At 38.7% G+C, this 20,027-nt stretch overlaps 1 protein-coding gene across 1 annotated transcript in view; it reads left to right on the forward strand.

Moving 5' to 3' along the window:
• Positions 1–17,598, forward strand: part of SPATA5 (spermatogenesis associated 5) — a 351,563-nt gene extending 333,965 nt beyond the window's left edge. Inside the window, exon 16 of the mRNA XM_053575876.1 lies at positions 14,140–17,598. Within this exon, the coding sequence (XP_053431851.1) occupies positions 14,140–14,316 (177 nt within the window). The 3' untranslated portion in view covers positions 14,317–17,598. The remainder of the gene's footprint in view (positions 1–14,139) is intronic.
• The last annotated feature ends 2,429 nt before the right edge of the window (positions 17,599–20,027 follow it).

Consider the following 20,027-nt stretch of genomic DNA (forward strand, 5'->3'; position numbering starts at 1 on the left):
TAAATCTCGTTTTATTACAGAATTTTTTCGTTAAAGGCACAGCTATGCTGGGTTGGTGCCAGAGTGATGGGATCTTAACAGCCCAATTAATTTTAAAAGATTCACCAGTGCTAGGTCTTGATTAGCTAGTGTACTTGACACTTTCATGCTAAAATTTATACCACATCTAGTGAACTTATTTGCATCTGCAAATAAGTGTGTGTGTATGTGTGCACGCGTACACATGAGATAGTACAAAATTTCTGCTGGCTCTCATATTCTTCAGTATAGTTGTAAAATATGTACAAAAGATACCTTGAATATGGTGTATCAAAGGTGGTCTGTGTCTGTTTCCAGTTAGATGCCAGCATTGCTAAAATGGCGATCTTATTTTCAAGGTGTAGCTTGTCTAAAATTTAGTTAGATCTTCAAATGCAAAGTACAGCCTTAAGAGTAAATTCTTGACACTTGCTCCAATTTTCCTCTCCTTACAACACTATAGGGTGCTTTTATGTGTATATTTTATTCAAATTAGAAGATTACAAAATAGTTTCTATTGTATCGTAATACCCTTGTATCCATCTCCGTGAAAAAAATTCTGCTCAGTTAGAAATGTCTACTGGCCCACCTACTCGGGAGGCAAGAGAATCACTTAAGCCCAGGAGTTGGAGGTTACTGTGAGCTGTGTGATGCCATGGCACTCTACCGAGGGCCATAAAGTGAGACTCTGTCTCTACAAAAAAAAAAAAAAGTCTACTGGTCTCTTTCCAATGGTACATTTTTTGATGGTTAGAAATCTGAAGAAAATTCACTTAGTTTGAAATGACAGGGTAAAGTGTGTAGATACAATCCTAAAATTTGCCAAATACATATAGTATGCACATGCCCTCAATGTTATGTCATTAGATTTTACAAACTAGATGAATAATGTGTCCTTTCAAAGAACGCACTATCACCTGCTGCATTTCCAATACGAAAACAATCTTTTCAAATGATAATTTAATTACACCTTTTAAATGAATTTTTTTGTTGCAGTTTTTGGCCAGGGCTGGGTTTGAACCCACCACCTCTGGTAAATGGGGCCAGCGCCCTACTCCTTTGAGCCACAGGCACCGCCCTTAAGTGAAATTTTTTTAAGACATGATTTATTCATTATCAAAAAGTAGTTTCATCCGCTCTTCTTTTTCCATAACTCTTTCTCCATCTGTGGACTGCTGTTAGGTCTTTCTCATAATTTTTTGTTTAGTTAACACACATTTTGAAATATTTTCTTAGGAGACTTTCTGACTTTTCTCATTGTTGAATTCAATACAAATCTTATTTTCTCATTAGCATTCTTGCAGAGTTTAGGTAACAGTAATTGAGAAGGAATAGCTAGGTTTGATAGTGCACTAAGTAGCAGAATTAATGTACAAAGAGAAAAAAAGTATGAATATTTTGATTAAAGCTTTCATAAACTAAATCATTTTTATTCTTCATCTTGACTGGAACAAAGAGTAACTGTAATGAAAATAATTGTCCTATCTGGCTTTTACAAATATGTGTCATTTAAGTTATATCACATATATAATGCATTATTATTAAACAGCACAAGCCCAGGCACAGTGGCTCATGCTTTTAATCCTAGTACTTTGAGAGGTCAGGAGGGAGGACTGCTTGAGCTCAGGAGTTTGAGACCAGCCTGAGCAAGAGCAAGACCTAGTCTCTGCTAAAAATAGAAAAAATTAGCTGTTCATTGTGACTGGCACCTGTAGTTCCAAATTAGGAGGCTGAGGCAGGAGGATTGCTTGAACTCAGGAGTTCTTAATTTGCTTTTGAATCAGTAACATCAGAGGTTTCCTTTTTTTCCCCATTTTTGTGGACATGTAGGAAATCAAGTTCAAAGTATATCTCACTCCTTATAAGAATTAGCCCACACAGTTTTCCAGATAACGAAATAATTGCCTCACTTTTGAAATACCTGTGTGTGGTGTTATTACCCAAACATTAAAACCTGTATGCATTTAAGTTCATTCATAAATTGATTGAAATTACACATAGTTAATACAAGCTACTTATAAATTCTAATCTTATCTAGAGAACTTGGATTTTGCATTCCTTTACTAGTGTGCTTAAATTTGTAGGCATAGTGCCATATTACTCCAGCTTTTTAAAAAATAAGTTAAAATAGGACATAGACCTTTAGGTTCCCCTTCAAGTCAATAAAGACTTAAGCATTTAGTTATACTCAGGGGCAGCTACTGAAATTTTTTAGGATGCAAGAGAAGAGTCTAAGAAAGTAAAAACTACTCATTTCCTGTATGATCAACTCCATTTTATATTTCTCATATTCCCCAACCATGATCATTCCAGCCAATTGTATTATGGCCTAAGTCATCTGGGAAGGAGAAAATAGGTATTATTATGAAGCATTCATATAATTTAAGAAAGTTTGAAATATATAGTTACTGGCTCAGCACCCATACTCAGTGGGTAGGATGCCAGCCACATACACCGAGACTGGCGGGTTTGAACCAGGCCCGGGCCAGCTAAACAACAGTGACAACTATAGCAAAAAAATAGCCAGGCATTGTGGCAGGCGCCTATAGTCCCAGCTACTTGGGAGGCTGAGGCAAGAGAATTGCTTAAGCCTAAGAGTTTGAGGTTGCCATGAGCTGTGATGCCATGGCACTCTACCCAGAGTGACATAGTGAGACTTTGTCTCCAAAAAAAAAAGTATATATAGTTACTGTAGAGCAGTGGTTCTTAAACCTTTTTGGTTTATGGGTCCTGTTTAGACTATGATGAAACCCTCAAACCCTTGCTCTAGAAAAATCCATAAATATGTATACATAGCTATGTGTTTTCATAGGTGTCAGTATATTCTTAAATCCAGATAGCTACCTATAGACTTTAAATTAAGAACCTTTAGAGTATGGCCAGTAAATACACAAAACTGGTGCAGTACTTGAAATAGTGTCCAGTTCCCATAACAAAGAAGACAGGTTTACTTTATTATTATTTAAGTTAAAGTAATACAATATAAGCTTCTAAACAGATGGCTTATCAATAACATAAGAATTGTGAGTCAGAGGAAACATAGACCATTTAAAATATATAAGAATAAGATATGTGCATCAGAATATCTTGTTTGATGATGTGCTTTCACTTAATTTAAATCCATTTTTATATTATTTATACGCTAGATGGGAAAGAAAGACCTTTCCCATCTTTCAGAAAGAACACTATTGTCAAATGAGAATGACATCATAGAAATATGAATAACCATAACTATATTGCCTTTCACTCCTGGTCATGTGCACATACTGATTGCTCACCAGGACCTATCTTGAGTTGCCCCTTAGCTAGCTAAAGATTGTTAAGTCATTTTTTTTTCTATTTAGCATAGATGGCCGTTAACTCTTTAAATGATTTTAGGGATGCCAAGCAAATTAATGATCACTCAGGCCAACCTGTAGCTGATTGGAAACCGGGAAAGAAATGAAAGAAGCCCTTTAAGGTGTAAGGGTACAAAAGGCTCTAATCTCAATTAGTCTATTCTGCAAGGGCTCAGAGAGTTGAGAATCCTAAAGTGGACTACCCAGGTGAAGCTACAGAGTGTCAAAGGAGGCACCTTTATGTGTCTGTCAGGGGGCAAGATGTATGGGCCGGCGGTGAAGATGGGTGGCAGATGAGGAAACATGGGGTATGTTAAAACCAGTTCAATACTCTTGCCCTCACCCCCTCCTCAGCCTCTGCCTCCCAAGCTCCCAGAACACTGAGAGAGAGGTTCAAACCTTGCAGACTTGGGGAAGAGTCCTGGAGTTCTTCAGCAATATTGCGTGCTTTTCTCTCTCAAAGACATCCCTTGTCCTCTCCTCTTTGGCTAGAGCCAACCTTAAGCTCTCCCATTACAAGGGTGCTTTTACGCAAAGTTTGGTAGGGCTTTGCCAGCATTCTGGTCATAACTTGATCATCAGCCTCCCAAAAGCCCATAGATACACACCTCAATGTAAGATGACTCATTATGCTTGAGACATTTTTGCTTGTTAAGTCCATAGTAGACTGTTATCTTGGCAGCAGTCGTCTCAGGAGGAGCTGTATGTATGTTTTTAGAAGTCAAAAACTAGTTTATATTTGTTCAGAGATGATGTCAACAGGAAACTCTCCCTTTATTTTTTTAACTTAATTTTTATTAAATCATAACTGTATACATTTATGGGGTACAATGTGATGATTTGATATATAATGTGGAATGTATAAATCAAACTAATTAACATAACCATCACCTCATTTACTTAATTTTGTGGTAAAACATTTATAACATACTCTTAGTTGTTTTGAAATGTACCCTTACATTGTGTACATTAGGTAAGATCCTGCCAAATACCCTCCCTCACTCGCCCTCCCCCCCACCCCTCTCCTTCTGCTCCTGTCTTTCTTTCTGGAATATCTTTGTGTTTTATCATTCCTGTGAATATGTAAGTGTATCTATATTGGTTTCATAATAGTATTGAGTATGTTGGATACTTTTTTTTTCCAATACTTTACTAAGAAGAATATGTTCCACCTCCATCCACCTAAACATAAAAGATGTAAAGTCTCTCTCTTTTACTATGCAGCCATAAGAAATTCTCCCTTTATTTGGATTTGCAAAGGCGGTGAGTCAAGGGAGGGACATGCTAACCTGATATTTCGGGGGTAAACAGGCAGGACCAAAGCTATGGGGCCTGTATGGAACTTCTAGTTTGGGGAGGGAGATAGACATTTAACACAAATAACTCTCTATCTTGACAGTTGTGATAGAATAGTACAGAGCACTAGGAGACCATAAAACAAGTGATCCTGCAATAAGCAGGCATGGGGAGGTAGTGAGGTTACCTCTAGAAATGCCTCCCAGTGGAAACATTCACACTGAACCTTAAAGATTAAATAGTTGAGCTAGTGCTTCGCACACCTTGTTCTATGAAAGCAAGACTTTGTTTCTTTACTATTATATTCCCCAGTGCCTAATACCTTATAGGTGGTCAATAAAGACTTCTTGAATAAATAAATGAATGAATAGGGCTCTGAGCATCTGTTTGCCCTCTTGTCCCTCTGGTTCCCTACCACAGTGGTGCCTATTCTCCAGTCCTGTATCAATTGGTGTGTTCTTTTTAAAACTAAAAATATTCCCTTTATCGTGTGCTTCCACAACAAAAGAGTTAGAAACATTTAAAATTCCCATAGATGCAAATGCTGGAACAATTAAATAAAAAGCTCAAATCTTTTCAGCCTCAGAGCTCTATGGAATAATGAATTTTATAAATTTTAAAAAAGCAAAAACTGTTCAGGAAGTTGAGATAGGAAGGTTTCATGAGTGCAGGAGTTCAAGGCCAGACTGGGCAACCTATCGAGACCCCATCTCTAAAATAACAAATTATCACTTGGTCTTTTGGTTAAGAGTGAGTGTAATAAAATAACATAAATAAATAAAATTTTAAAAAGCAGAAACTATTATAGTCTTCTCCATATAAGTAATAATGAAAGGTTATATGTTAGATGTATACATACTTAAGCTATGTATTTTAAAGACCTCCAATTACTTTACATCAGCAAAGTTAAACAACTAAGTGTTCTCCTCCCGTCTTTAATCATTAGGCTTTGAATGTGTCTTTTCAGATTTTTTTTCTTATGTACGGCAATCTAGATATGGCTTTAACATATCCCAGATAAACTAATTATCCTGAAGCTTATTTTGCAGACAATCCACAGGAATTTAGCCCAAGAGCAATAGTTAGGTAATTCCTTCAATCTAAAACCTGTCTTCCAAAAATGTCACTAATTTCCTCACCACTTAAGTTTTCAGTGAAGTAGCGTTTTAAGAAAACTTGAAATAAGTGCTGCTTCCTTCCCTGTGAATGCCTTTCTCCAGCGCCATTTTATTTTCTGAGCTGCTTTCTTGGCAGTTTGGGGCACCCCTCGCTGTTTGTGCCTGTGACAGTCTGACTTCCATCTGCCACTGTGCAGCCAGGACCCTGCTGTGCTCCCTTCAGGCCCATCTTTCATGCCAGGCCATTCAGCCACCTTTCAGGGACTCTCAATGGGCCCGTCCTCTGCAGCCACATGAGCACATAATCTCCCAGGTAGCCTCCTCCTTGAAGCACCTCCAGTGCACGCTGTTCGCAAACAGCGGGGCACCACTCTCCACTGGGCTCCTAATCCCTCAGACACACAGGGAATGGAGGTCGCGGGGCTGTGAAAGTGAAAAGAAAAGCGAGGGGGCGGGAGAGCCAAGGGAAACAATGTCCGCGCCGGGCCCTCCAGCGGCTGCGCCACAATCAGCGCCAGCTGCAGCCCAATTAAGCTCAACAGGTCACAGGTGTTCCAGACTGACGACGCTTTGAACAAAACCACTGTCTTGAAAATACCTAAGACTTTTTAAAGCACTGCAGCCCGTTTCTTTTGGTAAATTCCTTAAAGCTATTTAGTACACTTGAAATACAAAGGCGCTGAGAAGCGCATTCAGGCCTCAGCGGAAGGCGTGCTTTCTTCATGCCGAACAGCAGAGCGGCCGGGCCGGCGCGGCGGAGCCCAGACGCGGCCGAGCAGCTCGGCCCGCCGCGGAGTTGGCGCGAGGGCGTCTCTCCGCGCCGCCTCGGGCTCTGCACATTCCAGCCTTAACTGTGCAGTTCTCCCGCGCACGCAAGAAACTGCTGCTTGGCGGGCCACGTGCTTGCACGTACCCAGACTCTGCGGTCTCTAGGATGCAGTGTACTTGTCCCATGAGCTTTCCAGTAGCCTGGCCATGTGCTGGTTAAACTAGATATGTGGATTCAGCTATCCAGAAAGACTTTTCCTCTTCTGGCTTGTTAATACTGCTGGCTTCATTCTCTCAGAGCTCCAGGCTCCCTGTGCCTGCCTGGGCCGGTGAGGGGTGACGGGAACCACGCAGAATTTCAGGTGGTGGTTTAAGCCCCCTTCAGAATTCTGTGACCCTTCCACTGTTCTTTGAGAATACAGATAATCTTAGAGAAGCAGTTAGGAATTCGGCAGTGAAGGCTAAATCAGAGTTTCCACATCCCGGTTGAAGGCAGCAGCTCTTAGTTGCCTTACTCCCCAGGCCTGCTTGCGGCAGCCGCCTCCTTCCCCAGCTCTGGGCCTCTCCTGGGAATGTTTCCCCGTTGTCATTATTGTGATCTTTCTACACCCAATAGCAGGGGTGTGCTGATACTACCAAGGCCTTACCTGGAAACGGGAGGGCTTAAATCTATTATTCGGTTCCTGAAAAGAACAGGGGAAGAAGTTTTAGCACCCAGGGAATGAATACCCAAAATAATCCTTCCCATTTTCAGCTTTCCTTCCTGTTGATTGGTTTTTGGTAAACAGTCATTGCCTTGAGTGATAGTCTGTATCCCATCATTTTGAAAAATTATTGCTGCCTGCTTAGAAACTGCATTGGTTTTAATTTTCACAGTGTGCTTATTTGTCTTTTGCTAAGCTGAGCCACCTGTTTAAACTATTCTTGTCTCATGGATTGGGGGAAAGAACCATAGGCTCTGTATAAGAGTTTCATTTTTTTCCACAGTGAAGTAAGACATTGTTCTTATTCTTCATGGCATTCAGAATTCTGCACAATTGCCTCTTTTGCCCTTTTGCATTTAAAAGTGAGGTAATTAGATTTCCCAAGGTTCAATGGTCAAGAGGCTCCTCATCCTGGTTAGTTTGCTTCCTTACACTGCTCACAAGTGGAGTTGTCTCACGTAATCCAGTTATTCCTATATTGTTGTCTGAAAGGCACTCTTTTTCAGAGAGCAAGCATAGCATGAAATTTCATAATCATATGTCCCTATGCTTTTGTTGCTGAGTGGTTTCCCCCACACACATTTGAATATAATTACCATTTTATTTAGTGACTTTGTTTTGAGAATTTCTAAACAGTTTCATTAAATAAAAATATTTTCCTTTCCTACTTGTTAGGTAGTCATCTCAATATGACTAAATCTTTCATATAGAGAGTTCCTGCTTGTTGGTTTATGTTTTTGTCAGTTATCTGTTTATCGGATCTATTATTATTACTGCTGAATGAATAGAAAGAAAATTCGTTAATATGTTGACACCCTATAACTTAGTGTCATGACCGCTGAAATAGAAACATGTCTCAGTCTGGCCCTGACAGTGACATCGTGGGCTCACTGTGCTAGTCTTTTGTCTCACTTTCTTATTTCCACAAACAGATAATGTTTTTACCTTGCAGTGGGGGGCGTGTATGTTCTAGAAGCTCGAATATAGATTTTTTAGTTAAAACTGAGTAAGAATATATACTCAGCTTGGGAGAGCCGCCAAAACATTTTTGCGTGACAGCCTAATGGCAAAAGCAATCTTGCTGGTAGTTGGCTAATAATTCATTTAAATGATCTAGTCTGCAATCTATGGGGGGAAAAGACAAGGTGGTAAAGGGATTAGGATTTTGAAAGCTTCCAAAATCTTTTTTGCCAAAGACGTTAAGAAGCTCAAGTGGCCAAGGATTTTCTTTCTAAACAGGTTAGTTTAACATTGCAGACAGTGTGTGATTCAGATTCATCTACTCATCTACATATCTCAGTAAACTTCTTCTATGACCACACGGGAAAAATTCAGCTGAATTCCTCCATCACTGAAACAGTCCCAGACTTTATGGTTTTTGTTTGTTTTTTTTGTTTTATTTGAGAGGTCTCACTATGTTGCCCTGTTGCCCAGGCTAGTCTGGAGCTCCTAAACTCCAGTGATCCTCCCACCTCAGCCTTCTGAGCCACTGGCACTCCAGGCCTGCAAAGCGGCACCTGGCTTCCTCTGGTTTTGAATGCAGTGCTAGCAGAGTGATGAGCTTCTGGCTCTTGTGTTCCCTGGGGTGAGGGGACAGGCACACACACACATCTCATTAGGTTTTCTGAGAAACTTTATACATAGTAAAGAGAAGAGTCTTAGTTTAAATTAAAGGCTTTTCTTCTCAGTTTCTGTAGTATTCATTCCCAACAGAGAGATTATGTTGGCAGATTTATCTGAAAAGACCTCACCTTAACACAGAAAAGAGACCCAGTCTAGATCATATGAAATGTAAGTAAGTAAAAATGCTACACCATTGATGCTGCGTAACTCCATCCAGAAGCCTGGTCTTCCTCCTGTCTCTCTGCTTCTCTCCTCTTGCTAGCCCTCTCTCCTTCTTCTCAGGCCTTAATTATGTCATTTCCTTGTGTTTGTGTCCTCAGCTCCTTTCTTTTTTCTCTCTATTCTGGAATAGGGGAGAGAGAGTAAATAGGTATGAGATAGGCAAGAGCCCTCTTGTGCCTTGAGGAGTTACCTGGTATGGGCCAGCATTTCCCAGTGCATGCTAAAGATCACTAGCAGACCATTTATGGGTGTTCTGCCAAAAATGGGAGAGGAAGAGTTTGATGGGAAACATGGAGTGAGGGTCCTAGTCTGTTCAGACTGCTCTTAACAAAATACCTTAGACTAGGCAGTTTCTAAACAATACAAATTTACTGCTCCAGTCAGTTCTAGAGCCTGGGAAGTTCAAGATCAAATCAAGGTTGGGCGGTGCCTGTGGCTCAGTGAGTAGGGCGCCAGCCCCATATGCCGAGGGTGGCGGGTTCAAACCCAGCCCCAGCCAAACTGCAACAAAAAAATAGCCGGGCGTTGTGGCGGGCGCCTGTAGTCCCAGCTGCTTGGGAGGCCGAGGCAAGAGAATCGCGTAAGCCCAAGAGTTAGAGGTTGCTGTGAGCCGTGTGACGCCACAGCACTCTACCCGAGGGCGGTACAGTGAGATTCTGTCTCTACAAAAAAAAAAAAAAGATCAAATCAAGGCAGCAGCAGATTTGATGTCTGGGGAGAGCCTGTTCCTCACAGGCATACCTTCTCACTGCAGCCCCACATGGTTGAAAGAGCCTCCCCCAGGGCTCTTTTATAAGGGCACTTATCCCATCAATGAAGAATCATCTCCCAAAGGTCTCACCTCTTAGGACTATTGCATTGGAGATTAGGTTATAACATAAGAGTTTGGGAGACACAAAGACTCACACCATTGAGCTGGGTTAAAGAAAAATTCATTATCACTGCTAGGCTTCGCAAAATCTTTAAAATCCTATTGTGCACCATTGGAAACAGAATATTATATAGGCTGAGAACCTCTAATCCAAAATGCTCCAAAACCCAAAACTTTATGAGTGCTAACAAGGACATTTCTCAAAGGAAAGGCTTATTGGAACATTTTGGATTTTCAAACTAAGGATGTTTATCTGGTAAGTATACTACAAATATTTCAAAATCTGAAACACATCTGGTCCCAAGGATTTCAGTAAAGAGATACCTGGTAGAGTGTTGCCTAAAACTTTTTATTTAATCATGGAATACTTTTTTCCCTAATAGCATACCATCGTCCTAAAATTGCCTATAGTATTCAGTACTGTCCAGGTGTGCAGCCTAAGAGCCACAGCATATACCCTATAGCCTAGGAGGATAGCAGGCTAAACCATTTGGATTTGTATAAGGACACCCTATAATATGCACACAGTCACAAAATAGCCTATCAGTGCATTTGTCAGAAGTGACATTTCAGTGGACATGCTGGCATGGGCCATAGCAATGAGTAGGGAAGTTGTACTTTTCTTGGGAAAGAATGTATCTCAGACTCCTGCCAGTAATTGGCGTCCAGAGCAAATAGAAAGGAGCCATGATGAAGCAGATGAATACATGTGTTCCTGGACCCACCTTTTTATTTGGATTAGAGAAGAACTAACCATCCAGTCAATGCTTTTCCTTTTAGAAATTTCTACTAAGAAGCCTTATCTGAAGAAAAAATAAAAACAAAAGGAACCTTCGGAAGTTCTGCTCTGTTAGCTGCTTGAGCAGCCACAGCGTGTGGATGTGGTTCAGGGCTTTAGAGAGGACTGTCACTGACCAGCTTTCACTGTCTGCCGCCCATACAAACTCAGAAAACTCTGGCGTTGTTAATTTTAGTGATATCTGATAACAGAATTATTCTCTCCTTTTAAAAAATTCTCCCATTTTGGCTACTGTGATTAGTTCAGTTAATCCTTGCTCTATTTCTGACTACTTTGCTGTTTCTTTGCTCACTTTCTGCCTTCTAATCAGAATGCCCGTTTTTTTACCTGTATGCATGTCTTTATTCCATCGTTCATACTTTGGTTTGCAAAGTAGTAATTTCCTCCTTCTTTCCACACTAAAGCACTTTCTATTTGCCTCCCTGATGGTACCTGTAATACCATGCCACAGAAGGTAGTTAACTTGCGTGCAGCCCCTGCAGGTTTGTGAGTGTGGAAAGCAGGTGCCATGTCTTGGATATCTCTGGACCTTCCATCTGGCTTCACAGAGTTACTGCACAGAATAGGAAATCAGTGGATGTTGATTGATGAAAGACTGGCTTATTAACCATAGTGTCCTAGTTAGAGTTCTCTAAGTAAATATTACTAAATAAATGGATAGGAAAGTAAAAGTGGCAGAAAAGATTGCCATATTGAATGTTTTTTCAGGTCATCCTTTATAAATAAAAAGAAACAGGGCAATGTTTATGGAAGCAAGTGTTGAATCCAGGCAGTCCTGCCACCGTAGGAAGTACAACCTACACTCCTCCCTCACAGGAGCACACCTTTGTGTGAGGTCCTTGAAAGGCAGTATTCAGCTGCTGTTTCTCTCTTCATTGCCTCTCAGGGACTCTATAGGTCATCCCCATCTCATGGAACATTTTTCAGTGCTCTGGTCAAAACTCTCCATGTTTTCTATATCTCTCAACTTTATAGTTCTACAAATTAGATGGAAATGTTTATTAATGAGTTGGGCCAGTACTATGCATAGTAGGGGAATTTCTCTCAAATGTTAATGTATACTAGAGGGTCCAAGTTACAAGTATCTGCCTTTCAAGTGGTTACTGTTCTCTGACCATAACTCACCTCGAGTGCCCATTTGTCACTACCATGGAAGCTGCCACAAAAAGCAGTGTTTGTATAGCTTATATAGAAAAATCTACAGATGCAGATGTGAAGGCAGGAAGGTCGATCAGCAAAGAGGAATTGCTCAGGGGAGCTTGACCTCAAAGACAGCCTCCTAGGCCCTAATGGTAAGTACTTCCCAGTACCTACACTTTTCTACCCTTCTGTTTTGGTGGTATCTGAGATTACAATGATTAGAAAAATGCAATCATTTCTTCCTCTCCCAGTTCAGTTACTGTGTATTGAGAGAGGTTCCAGGCAGCCTTTTGGTTACCTCTCCTTTTCTCAACTCAACCCAGCACCTCCATCTTCTCCCAGGCCTTCTCCCCCCTTTTTACTGTACCATTCAACCACCACTTCAGACATGCTCATCTGGCCACTCCATTTGTTACGTTCCCATCAAACTTTACTCCTACCTTTATTAGTGAGATCATAGTATTGTGCAGAACCTGGGAACATCAGTCTCATGGCAAATGAATGAGTATAGCAATTAGTATCTGTCTAGCATGGTGGGTACTCAGTAAATGTTCCTAACCATTGTAGGCTGAGCCCTGTATTCTCTGAAGTAAACTTCAGCTATGAAGTGTGCTGTATGTGGCATTGGCCTAGGGGGTAACTTCTCTGTTCCCCTAGCTTGAGGAGAGGAGCTACGCGTCAATGGACATATTCCTTGTACTGTTTGGAGGGCTACTGGGGTGAGTGGGGGGACTCTGCCATCCAGCAGGAAATGCGGTGCTCTTTGCCTCTTCCAGTGATGCGTCAAAGGTTTTGGCCTTGCAACCATTGTTTCCAATTCTTATCTCCATGAAAGAAGTGCTGCCTCAGGTGAGATGTAGGTAGGGACTCTCCCTACTTAGTCCCTTCACCTCCCTTCTTAGAGGTCCCCAGGGACACTGGAAATAGTAAATAGCCAGTTTACCATGCTGGGCATTTCAATGGCATTTACTGTGCTTATTAATTATCACGTTTCTATTTTCAAAAGAACTCTTTTTGCACCAGAACATGTGATACAGTGATTTTACTAATCCCTCAAAGTTTTGTTTCTTCCTTCATCAACCTGGTAGCCACTCTCTTTTGGGAAAGCATTAACATGCATAACCACTATAGTTAACTTCAGTGTTCATTAATGAAGCCCAGAACTAATAGTTACATTGTTGTAATTTGACAAAGCCATCTCAATCTATGCATGTTTTTTGAAAGCTCCCTAAACATGCTGCTAAATCCCCTAAAAAGCTACTAAACTGCTTTGGCAGCCATTAGCCCAGCATAAGCAGAGGAACTCTTTTCAGTAAGTGAACAAACAGAGAAAATATGCTGAATGGCTGGACAAATGTGTTTCAGCTGGCCCTTTCATTTACCAATATAAGGGCGCAGTCAATATCAATCACTGTTTTCCCTGTTGCCCTGAAAATCACAAGATCTCTTTTCATCCCACAAGCTCTTTTCACCACAGTAATGTGTCTTTAGAATGACACTGGCATCAGCCTGCTTCCGCTGTCTGAAGTCCAGAGAGCTTAAAAACACATTTCGGGATTCTTGAGCCTTCCTCTCCTTCCGTTTTCCTGCCGCCTACTCTCTCCTCCCTCCCTCTGCATCCATTCTACCCCCTCCCCAGATTCTTTTCAATTCTTCCATGTTCCTCCCTGAGTAAACAGAATTCACTTCTCTGTTCTAATGCAGCTCACCAATCGGATATTCCCAAGATTTAAGAATTTTTAAAAGAGATACCTATAAAGAAATGCTTGTACATGTTGGTAATACATCAAAGGTTGAAAAGAAATGTGGAAATTTTGTGCTATGACAAGGTGTGCTAATGAACACGACCTCACTCTGTATCAAAAAATCTCCTTTCTCTGCTCTCCCTTGTCACCACACATACTCATCCTCCGCCATCCTGTGTAAAAGTTACGTGTGTGCACATCTACCTACCTTTACAATCAAGAGCAAATGACACATCTTATTGTTGCACTCCTGGTTCTGAGTGCTTAATACATTGTTTTGGAATGAAGGAAAGAACAGAAAGTTCTGTATATGAGTTATTTTTTCTTCTTTTGAAAACTTAAGTGGAATAACTTTTGCAGATAAATTTTAGCAGTGTGCTTATAGTTGTAGCTTTTACCACATATGAATATGGTAAATTGTGTTTCTTAAAAAGAGTAGTGATTGTTTTCTCCTTTTATTTATTTGGTTGTTTTGTGTGTTTTCTGTTTGATTTCAGATTATAGCTGTGTGTAGAGAGGCAGCTCTTCTGGCTCTAGAAGAAGACATTCAAGCCAACTGCATTAGGAAAAGGCATTTTACTCAAGCCTTGAGCGCTGTAACACCTAGAATTCCTGAGTCATTGAGATGTTTTTATGAAGATTATCAAGAGAAGAGTGGGCTACATACACTCTAAGAATATGTACATGTTCATTATGTGAAAAATGCTTTCTGGAGAAAATTCTATTTTAAATTTTTTGTCTGGAGAATGCTTAAAAAAAAAATCCAGTAGGCAAAATATCTGAAATACGTTCACTGGAATTGAGGGGCTTCAGTTCTTATAGATATTTTGAATTATATGTATACATGGTTCAAACTCAGGACATGAGTTTGAATCCATTTTATCTGAAAATGTGTGGTGAGTTTTAAAAAGCAAATATTTAGCTTTTTCAATTTTGACCCAGTCTCTTCATCCCATGAAATGATTTTGTTACTCCAGAATCTGTTTCAGTGTCTTCCTAAATGCCAAACTTGTGGGCATCAATTTTATATAAGAACATAGAACATGTATATGGATAAATGCATGATAAAAAATACTTACAATTTCATTTTTGAAGGCCAGCCAATGTAATGGCCAAATGTACCAGCCAGGCTTATGTGGCCTTATTTCCAAATATGTACATACATGTTTTCATCATAGTTCACACCTACATTTTCGCTTTAGCTTTCTTAACCTCTACCTATGGCAAAAAATTTTAAAAGTTAAGATTTAAGTGTAAACCCAGTCTAAGCCTAGAGCAGTAGGCATGGTTCTTTTCCATAAAGTGCTATTAAGATATCATACGAAGAGTTCATGTTTTAACTTGTACATATTTTCAGGTTACCAGTAAACTTTTCGGTTCAAAGATAAACCAAATTATACTCTTAATCATATCATCTTATGTTGCATTCTAAATATGTGTATTTATACTCCTAATTATTTTATCTTAGGATTTCTTGACACTTCAATATTCTATAAATACCCTTGAAAAAGCTTTTGGAACGTGATTCTCTGACTTTTAGATCAGAAGCTGGCAAGGAAAAGAATGTTCACTTAAACTTGGTCACTACAGATCTTTGAAAATTCCAAGAATGACAAGTCAGACAAGAAATACTAGATAATCAAAATAACAGCTATACAATTTTGTGGTGGCAGATAATCTGGAGTCACATTTCAACTCTTTCTTCCTGTGGCTATCAGAAATAAACCACCCAAGATATGAAGAATATTACTATTTAGAACTACATTGTCAAATATAATAATGACTAAATACACATGGCTATTTAAATTATTTAAAATTAAATAATATAAAGCAGTTTATCAGACATGTTAGCCACATTTCAAATGCTTACTATTTTGATGTGACAAGGGTCTACCATACCAGAAAGAATAGATTACAGAACATGTCCATCATTCAGAAAGTTCTGTTGGACATGAAGACTTACACAGCAAAATATAGAATCTCAAAATTACCTTTTTTGCTCTTCATTTTTAATTAAAAAAGAGGACCTTAACTTCTTCCCTATTAAATGCAAGGCTGAGGGCGCAAGAAAATAGGAGAAAAACTGATCCTCAAAGGCCTAAACAAGAACATTTTTAAAATTTCATTCTCAACAAAATGAAAACCAGAAGCATAAGTTGAAATTACACTGATGCTAGGGGCTGAGGAGGTTAACAATCTCAATCAACAAGGAGTTCAGATGTTAATGGCCAAAGTCTTCAGCACATATGACATATAAAGTTATAATTGAACCTTGCACATAATGCCCAAATCCTCAATGACCAATTCACTGTAAGATAGACTAGAAAAGAACTGCTTTCACTGGCTAGGAAGACCACAAGGAAACTCTCTGACTTGTCCTGTCCTTTGGATTTAAGAAATAAAAAAGCGGCCCCACTGAGGTTTCTGACAGTGGGCTTACCTGTTCGGGTCAAGGTTTGCATTCAGACAACCTTCAAAACCTAGAAGTTAACATGAAAACGTGGCTCTGATAAACAAACATCCTTGGGGTGACTAGCAGTTAAACTAGTTAAAGGAATATCCTCATCTCAGCCAGAGAGGATTCCAACAGCTAACACCCAACCACGACATTTATTTAAAGTTTAAAGCATAAAAAATAATACATGTTGTTTATGGGGACTTTATAGTGAAAGACTACATGATGAGAAAGAAAAATACCAAGTACTAGGGAGGAATTTCCTCATGGGAGACAAGTTGGGGTACTTCAGTGTTATCAGTAATGTTTCATATCTTTAGGTAATGGAAATATGGATGTGGATTTAATAATAGCCTATACATTTTGTATACCTATGTAATTCATGATAATTTTTTAAAGGTGGGCCTTAAACCAACACAATCATATTATCATTCAACCTGAAACTGTGGACTCCCAATACAATCTACACAGTGCCCACAATCCCATTTGTTTGGAAAATCAAGAGGGTTTTGTATGATGGAAGAAAATGCAAGACATCAAGAGATCAAGATTTTAGGAATCAGGAGGCAAGTTGAGAGAAATTCGTTGATACAAGTTAGTGTGTAGGTGATACTCCTGTTACATCGCAGCGGGGGAGATATTAAATCTGGGAGTAAGACATCTGTTTCCATAGCACTATGGTCCTGCAAAGGAGTTGGAAGTGAATAATTGAAAAATATTTTAGAGCACTACATCTTTAATCCATCATAAACCAATTATTTATAACTCCAGATAACCAATTATTACCCTCAGAAAGACATGCTATTCCTTTATTTGAAGTTTGTACTCTTTTTGCAACAGTACCTATGAAAATCTGAATCACATGAAAGAGCAGGTCAGGTGTCACTAATATCAGTCTACTCCAGCTTCATCTCCAGGACTTCTAATTCCAAAGTTTCATGTTGATGGGTTTAAAAGAGTGTATGATCTTGTTTAGGGGGGGTTGCATGTGATAGAATACATGGTGTATAGTTCATGGAAATTTTAAGTTCGGTGAAGAGAGAAAATGACCAGCTTCCTGTCTTAGGAAGACAATTTCCTTTTTGGCATCTGTTTGCTCACAAGTTTGCCTTTGGCCCACATTCTTTTGGAGTGTCAGGGATATTACATTGACATGTCTTTTCAGTGTTCCTAGAGATTTTAATTTGAGTGGTTTAGTTAATTTTTGCTGGTAATGAAACTTAAAAGAATGGCTTCTGACTTTTTTTTTCCCCATGGGCAAGAAACTGCCCCAACTTAGCTTGAAAAATATTTAGTTATATCTTATTTCTAATGTATAAAACAAGTTTTACAAATAATGTATAAGTGTTTTATTTTTGAAAAATTATGATTGAATTTATAGAAGAACCCAACGAGCCTATGTTTAATTTATCTAAATTAGGAGAAGGCTGCACAAAAGTTGTTGTAAAGATAGAATAAAACTATTTCCCTGGTCTGTTGTTAATAAAGTTCTTCAATGTGAGCTTATTAGAGTCTTGGCTTGTTTTATCGTGTTTCCCTGAAGCCTTTCCGTTAAAGATGAGCATACGCCAAAGCATTCTTTCAAATTAACATATGGTTTAAATTAACACTGGTTTCCAAACGAGGTCCACATAGAATTTCTAATGCTACAGATTTATTTACCTGCCTGCCTTGAGTTCTTATGCAATCATGTTCATGCATAGGATTTTTACCTATTGTCTTTACCAAATATATAACAGTTGCACCTTCATCTTTTAGGGCTCACTCTTAGAAAACAGATTCACTCTGGCAAATTTTAGCAGAAAGATTATGTTGGAAGATCTTGAATATCTTACAGAATCATTTGGAAATTTGTATACTCCTCTTTGAAGACTGAGAAACATTTCAGGAATGATGGTTAAGTGTCATAGCAAAACTCAAACGAAAAAGAAAAGAAAAATAGAAAAGTAGAGCTTGTGCTGACATTAGAGAACAAACACAAATTTCAAAGGCTCTTTTGTCAGGTACAACACACTTCGGACCAATTTAAAAAGTACCCATGAAATTCAACATATACTCTTTGCCTGAGAGCACATATGGAGTGACAGGAAATATAATACCTTATTTACCAATTGTGAGACTCACTATTTAAAAAAAATCTTTTTTTTCTTTGGGAAGTACGATAATGATCTTGATTTGAATAATTACTATTACATCCTGACTCCAGAAACATTAAAATGTGAATAACATACATGTTAAAAATCCATCAAATACAGTTAAAATGAGAAGAGAACTGAATACATTCATTTATTATAAGCCCACAGCCATTAAAATACTACTTGCCCCAGTATAAGTATAAGCAATAATTTAAATTGTGATTGGTAAATAGGAGAGTTAAGAATATGGAACACAGATTATTTGGAGTCAAGGAATAATCACAGATTGAAATAGCCCAGCTAGAAATAGCAGAGGAGCTATGCCAAAAATCCAGGGGGAAAGGTTGGAAGTGGGAGAGGAACAAAGCACCAAAAGATAAAGCTAGAGTACACTTGGGAGAACATTTTCTGAGGAAAGAAAAAAATTAGAATACAATGGCTTTGAAGTTTTTTTAAAAAGTTAAGAAAACATGGGATATGTGATTCAGGCAGTAAAACAAGTCAAGTCAGATTCAAAGAGAATCTTTGAGATAATAAAGAGATAAAGAAAAATAATACACACATGCATCCTTTAATTTCCTTGATTCAGAATTCCATATCAAGTCATTTATTCTACAGATATATTTCCACAAGTACAAAATGGCAGAAAATTTTCATTGCAGCCTTCTTTTTTTTTTTTTTTTGCAGTTTTTGGCCAGGGCTGGGTTTGAACCCGCCACCTCTGGCACATGGGGCTGGCGCCCTACTCCTTTTGAGCCACAGGTGCCACCTTCAGCCTTGTTAATAATAGCAAAATATTAGAAATAATTCAATTACCTATTAATAAAGGATTATTTAAATAAAGTTTGGTATATCCATACAATGGAACATTATACTGCTCTAAAAAAAAGTTCTTTATGACCTGATATAAACATTATCTCCAAGATACAGAATATCTGTGTAATAACTTAGAATAAATATGTTTAAACTCTGCAAATAGGAATATACATAATTTCATACTCTTACTGTATATGTAATTATAGATCACATGCATAAACACACATGGCGTATACAAAAGCAGAAATGGTGCAGAATGTGCGTACAGCTACTATGCAATAAAACTCAATGCAGAAAAAAAATAGTTATAAAAAACCAGCGACCTAGAAATTCAAAATTAATTTTTAAATGATTCTGGATCAAAGAAAATAACAATCGCAGAATATCTAGAAAATAAAAATAATGAAAATGCTATTTATTAAAATCCATGGGATACAATAGCACTCTACACAGAGGATAATTTGTAGAACTAACTCTTCTCTTTAATAGAATAAGATTAACTGAATTAGGCATTCTACTAACAAGTTACATAAAATAATTTCAAAATTAACCCCAGGCAAAAATTAATAAATGTAAAAATAAATGAAATTAATACGTTAAAAAACAGTAGAGATGTTCAATCCAACAGCTCATTCTGTTGGACAGAATGACCCTCTCCCTTCAAGTATGTCCATGTCCTAATTCCCAGAATCTGTGAATGTTTGTTACCTTCACAAGGTAAAAGGGACTTGGTAGATGTGATAAATTAAGGATCTTGAGATGGCACTTACCCCAGATTTTCCAAGTAAGTCCAATGTGATCACAAAGGTCCTTGGGAGGAAAAGAGCCAGGCAAGAGAATCAGAGAAGCGAAGGGTCAGAGAAAGATGTGAAGATGCTCCCCCAGTGGCCTGAAGATGGATAAAGGAACAAGAAAAGCAGGTGGCCTCTGGAGGCTGGAAAAGGCACCAAATGGATTCTTTCCTAACGCCTTCAATACT

The sequence above is a fragment of the Nycticebus coucang genome, chromosome 1 (assembly GCF_027406575.1).
Source record: "Nycticebus coucang isolate mNycCou1 chromosome 1, mNycCou1.pri, whole genome shotgun sequence".
Taxonomy (NCBI): Eukaryota; Metazoa; Chordata; class Mammalia; order Primates; family Lorisidae; genus Nycticebus; species Nycticebus coucang.